The following is a 5,597-nucleotide window of genomic DNA, read 5'->3' on the forward strand; positions in this document are numbered from 1 at the left end:
TGTGCTGGGTAAGGAGGATGTTCCCTTCTGGAGCCTTACAGGCTTTTCCAGTGCTCCCAGTGCAGTGAAGGCTGCTCAGGAGCCAGGGCAGGGTGATGGGAGTTGTTCTTTTCCCACCTCGCCGCATCCTGATGTGCCTCTGGCTTCTCCCTGCCCAGGTAGTGGTTTGCTCAAGAAGAAGACACTGGTGCCAGGGCAGGGGGTGGACACTCGTCCCCAGAAGGGCCAGGACGTGACCATCAGGCTGAAGGCCACACTGGACGATGGCACTGTGGTGGAGGAGGATCCTGCCCTCACCTTCACGCTGGGGGACTGCGATGTCATGCAGGTCAGGGCTGGGACAAAGCTCACCTGGATTTATTGCTGCTGTGTTTGCACCCTGTGGAGCACGACCTCAGCTCAGGGGGCACAGGCAGGGGTTGGGGGTGGTGATGTCCCATTTGTGGGTTGGAAGTGGCTCCTCTGCTCTTGTTTGTGCTCTCTGCCCATGATGTTGGCCAGGTTGGATGGGCCTTGGAGCAGCCTGAGCTGATGGAAGATGTCCCTACCCATGGCAAGGGGTTGGAAGTGGATGATGCTTGAAAGTCTTTCCAACCCAAACTGTTCCATGATTCCATGTTGTTCCCTGCAGGCTCTGGACCTGTGTGTGCAGCTCTTGGAAATGAAGGAGACAGCTTTGATTGTGTCAGATGCAAAGTACTGCTATGGTGCTCAGGGCAGGTGAGCGAGGAGAGTTTGGGGTGGAGCTGGGTGGTCCCAAAAGGGATGTGGAAATTATTCCTTGCTCTCTTGGTGTCAGCCCAGGCAAGCCTCAGTTCCACAGGCAGGGACACCATCTGCAGGGAATGGCAGTGTATCCTGGCTATGGGGAACAATCTGCCTCATGCCCTGTCCCAGGACACATCCTTGGCTCTGACTTCTGGGCCATGGTGCTAAATCAACATATCCCAGTGGCTGGTGGGGCTGACAGAGGTGACAGTGGTCCCTGTCTGTGCAGGAGCCCTGACATCCCACCCAACACATCCCTGACGCTGGAGGTGGAGCTGCTGGCAGCTCGGGATGCACCAGACCTGGAGCTGCTCAGTGGGAAGGAGAAGGTTGAGTTGGCCAACCGCAAGCGAGAGCGTGGCAACTTCTTCTACGAACAAGCAGATTACGTGCTGGCCATCAACTCCTACGACATTGCCCTCAAGATCGTCGGCTCCAGCTCCAAAGGTACCTGCTCCCCACCCCAGGGAGGATCCCCTGGGCTCTCTGCCCACTGTAACTTGGATCTGGGGTCTTTGCAGTTGACTTCAGCCCAGATGAAGAGGCTGAGCTGCTGGATGTGAAGGTGAAATGCCTCAACAACCTGGCAGCCTCGCAGCTGAAATTGGACCATTATGAGGCAGCTCTCAAGTCCTGTAACCTGGTGCTGGAGCACCAGCCAGAGAACATCAAGGCTCTCTTTCGGAAGGGCAAGGTGAGGTTGGGTCCCTTCTCCATGGCATGACAAGGGACTGAGGGACAGACCTCAGTGTCCTCAACCCATGGCTCATCTCCCAGGTCCTGGCTCAGCAAGGAGAGTACAGGGAGGCCATTCCCATCTTGAAGACAGCGTTGAAGCTGGAGCCTTCAAACAAGGTAGGCTGCAGGTGTGTGCTGCCCGTGATCCCTCTGAGCTGGGAATGCTCCTCTCTTTGTGTCCCTACAAACCTTGGTGTCACCTATGGAATGCTGAAGCCCCTAGTAGCTCCATGAAGGGAGACTGGGAATAGCCCCCAGGGCCTGGACATCCCACGTGGTGCAACATCCAAGCTTGGCTGGGCTGGTGGGTCCCTTATCTCTATGTTATGAGGTTCCCTTGTTGCCCTTTGGTCCTGGCAGTAGCAGCACTCCCTGCCAACCGTCCCCTGCTCCAGCTGTCCTATGTGGCTGGCCCTGGCTGCTCCAGCTTCCCTGGGTGTCTCCAGCAGCTCGTGCCATTGCTGCAGGAAGTGGAGCAGAGCTGAGTCCCCACAAACTCACTGAGCAGCCCTGAGCATGATTCACTGGGCGTCCCAGAGCTCAGTCCAGCGCTCGGGCAGGGCGAGCTCTGGGTCAGGAATTTCCTGTCGGTTAATGATCAGCTGCAGGACTGGAGCCTCGGGAGAAATCAAAACCCAGTGCCAGGAAATGGCCCCAGTAGGAGTGAGACTGGGAGAGACTTGCATGGGGTCAAGCTGGGCGGGGCTTAGTTCTCCAGGTGGGTTTTAATCCTTGACTGGGTTGAGTTATACCCACTTTACTGGGATTTTCACCAGACCATCAGGCATCATCAGGTGGATCCCCAAAGCCTGGAAGTGTTCAGAGCCAGGTTGGATGAGACCTGGTCTAGTGGGAAGGTGTCCCTGCCCATGGCAGGAGTTTGGGACTGGATGATCTCTAAGATCCATTCCAACCCCTAAAATTCTAGGATTCTGTGATTGTGTCCTGATCCAGTGCCTGAAGGTTATGGGTAGGACAGGGCACAAACAGGTGCTTGGTGGTCCCACAGCACCCACAGGTGTGATCTGAGCACCCATGGAAGAGTGAGCAGGATCCTAAAAGCTACACTTCCTAGCAAGTGTGTGTGAAATCTCAACTCAGGAAGGTCAGGGTGGAAAGGAAGCAGCACCAGGAGCCATTCCGTGCGTCACCAGCAACGTCACTTGTCCAGGGAGTTGCTCACCAGCCTGTTCTGATGGAGCTTTTAATTGGAGAGGGCTGGAAAATCCAAATGCCCAGCAGTGACGTTGCCAGTGAAACCACAGGGACAGCAAATTACTGGTCTCTCTGGCTGCTGCTGGGACTCCCAGGGAAGTGGTAGTGCCTCTCCAGTCCTTGCTGACTCACAGGCTCCCTCCCAGTGGGGAAAACACTAGGGAAAGGTTGGGCCCCACCTGCCTCCCATGGGGAAACCTGGGGCTGCCCAACCATTCAGGTATCACAGCCATCCCTTCTCCTGACTCCTTGGAAGTGCATGTTCTGGGAGCAGAGCAGGATGCTGATGTTTGTCCCACGCTGATGGGCAATCCTGGTGTGCTCCAAGCAGCTTTCCATCCCCCAGACATCCAGATTCCTGGTGTTGGAGGCAGCGTTTCCCAGCGTGGCACAGCCTGGGGAAGCCCTGGAGCTGGTGTTCCTCGGAGGTGTCCCCAGCAGAGGGCACAGCACAGCTGTGCCACCAGGGCCACCGTGAAGTCCTTGCTGCCACACTGCTGTGCTTGGCGTCCTGGCTCTGCTTTTTGGGAGCCTGCTAGCCCCACAGGGTGCAACCCCACTTCAGACCAGCTTGAGTTCCAGCCCAGTTTCCCAGCCTCCTTCCAGACAACAGTGGGAGAGCTCAGGCATGTCTGTCCTCAAGGCAGACACGTTTCCATCTCAATTAAAGGATAAATTCCTTTTCCTGATGTCTGGCATCAGCCCCAGGGCTCTGCTGCCTGCTGCCAGGCAGAGAAGAGCTTGGGTGGCCAAAAAGAACCTGCAGGGTGTCTCATGCCAGCCTGGGTGTGCCATGTGGATTGGCACAGCCCCTTGGTGCAGAGGAGTAGGGCAGGATGAGGCCATCACCTCTACAGCTGCTTCTAAGCTCTTCCACGAAGTCCCTGCACGTCCCAGGGGTGATGGAACGTGCTGGTGGTGACACCGTGGTCCCTGTCCCCTCCCTTGCAGGCAGGGATGGTGCAGGGCTGATAACACTGTGCTCCTCCCCAGACCATCCACGCCGAGCTCTCCAAGCTGGTGAAGAAACATGCAGACCAGAGGAGTGTGGAGACAGAGATGTACAGAAAGATGCTCGGGAATCCCAGCGCCACCAGCACCCCCAGGAAGTACAAAGACAAACTGCCCTGGGTAAGGGCTGGTGCTGAGCTCCCAGAGGGTGGCATAGCAGGTTGGGGGTCCCTATGGGGAACACAATCCTGCTCCCAGGCAGAGTGGGTGCAGATGTGACCCTCGTGGTGGGCTGTGTCAGTACTGGGAGCAGGGGCTGTGCTCCAGGAGCTGTGCCAGGAAAACACTGATAACAGACTGTGCTGGCTCCATCCACCGGATCCCAGCCATGCCAGCTGGAGGGTCTGGACTTTGCTCCCAGCTGCCATGCTCAGGAGGCTGTTCTGTTGGCTCCTGATGGCTGTGCTGGTGGAAATCGCTGTCAGCTGGGCACACGCTGTCCCTGAGGACATGCCATCCACGTGCCGACGCAGCACTTGCCTTTTTGGGCTGCCCTGTCTGGGCTGCCCAGTGGGTGCTGGGAGACAGCACAGTGACCATGTCCCCTCACCTCCTGCTCTCTCCTCCCCAGTCCATCCCCTGGAAGTGGCTCTTCGGTGCGACAGCCATCGCGCTCGGCGGCGTGGCCTTGTCCGTGGTCATCGCAGCGAGGAACTAAGGATGGCAGCAGGGTGGCCCCACGGCACAGGACCAGGGCTGGGTTGTGCCTCTCTCTCTTTCTCTCTCTGCCAAGGGGTTTCCCCGAGGCTCTGCCACCCCTTGCAGCTGCAGAAACACAGATGCTTTCTCTGCCGGAGGTGCTGGATCTCCCTCCCGACATTCCCCGTATCCCTCCTGGCGCAGGTGGGTGAAGCTGTGGGGATGGAGCTGCAGGCAGAGCAGAGACCCTTCAGCAGCCTCTTGACAATCAGGGGCTCAGCCCCCAGCCCTGAGTGTGGCAGGGGAAGTGGGAGCTCCTGCACACTGGTATGTCATGGCCATCCCCATCCTGGGTGACGTGGTCCTGCCTACGTGGAGAGATGGGCAGGGGAGGCAAGTGGAAGGAAACTGGGCCCAGCTGTGGGGAGGGAAGTGCTGTGGACGTGCCCAGCAGTGACATTCCCTGTGTCCTGAGGGCTGCCAGTGGCTCAGCCCTCCCAGAGGTACCCACTCCCCTCCTCAGCACATCCCCAGCGCGTGCAATGCCCAAAGGAAGCCAAAGAAACCCACGGGGGGAGGGATGTTGGAGGGGAGCACTGGAGACCTCTCTCCAGGCTGTGGGTCCAAACTCTCGGGGGTCCCTCTCTGCCCTGCAGCCCTCCCCAGTGCCCACCGCTGCCCCAGCCTCAGCTCTGCTCGTGGGGGGGTTGTAGCACTGTCCTCCCACCCTAAACTGACTGTGAACTTCCCAAATAAAGGACAATTCCTTCATGCCTGGACCTCTCTGTTGCCAGCGAGGGGCAGGGGAGATGCTCCTGTCTGCTCTTCCCCATCTTGTCACATGCACGTGGCTGTAATGGGGGTCAGGACTAGCTGTTTAATTTGAGGGGCAAATTTTTACAGACCCCACACGTCTGTGAGCAGAAGAGAGCAGCTCCTGAGGCTGGGGATGAGGCCTTGGAGACAACAGAGCTGTGCTGGGGGGTACCCCCAGGTCCTGCTGGTGCAGGGTGGGGAGTGTTCAAAGCCAGGTTGGATAAACAACCCGAGCTAGGGGAAAGGTGTCCCTGACTGTGGCAGGAGGTTGGGACTACGTGTTCTAAAAGGTCCATTCCAACCCCTAGAATTCTATGATATGATTCTATGAAACCCATGTGCCCTGTTCGGGCTGGGGGGGGCATGGGGAGCCTATGTGCTCTGCCTGGGTGGGGGGCACAGGGAGTTTA

General features: G+C 58.0%; 1 protein-coding gene across 1 annotated transcript; it reads left to right on the top strand.

Annotated features, from left to right (window-relative positions):
* Window positions 1–158: 158 nt before the first annotated feature.
* On the top strand, window positions 159–4,390 carry FKBP8 (FK506 binding protein 8, 38kDa; the record flags this gene model as incomplete). Its single annotated transcript, XM_009078064.1, has 7 exons — window positions 159–328; window positions 632–720; window positions 998–1,215; window positions 1,290–1,462; window positions 1,546–1,623; window positions 3,715–3,852; window positions 4,304–4,390. Coding segments are annotated over 7 exons (953 nt in total), but the record flags the coding sequence as incomplete, so codon positions are not given.
* Window positions 4,391–5,597: the final 1,207 nt, after the last annotated feature.

The sequence above is a fragment of the Acanthisitta chloris genome, unplaced genomic scaffold (genome assembly GCF_000695815.1).
Source record: "Acanthisitta chloris isolate BGI_N310 unplaced genomic scaffold, ASM69581v1 Scaffold23897, whole genome shotgun sequence".
In the NCBI taxonomy this organism is placed as follows: Eukaryota; Metazoa; Chordata; class Aves; order Passeriformes; family Acanthisittidae; genus Acanthisitta; species Acanthisitta chloris.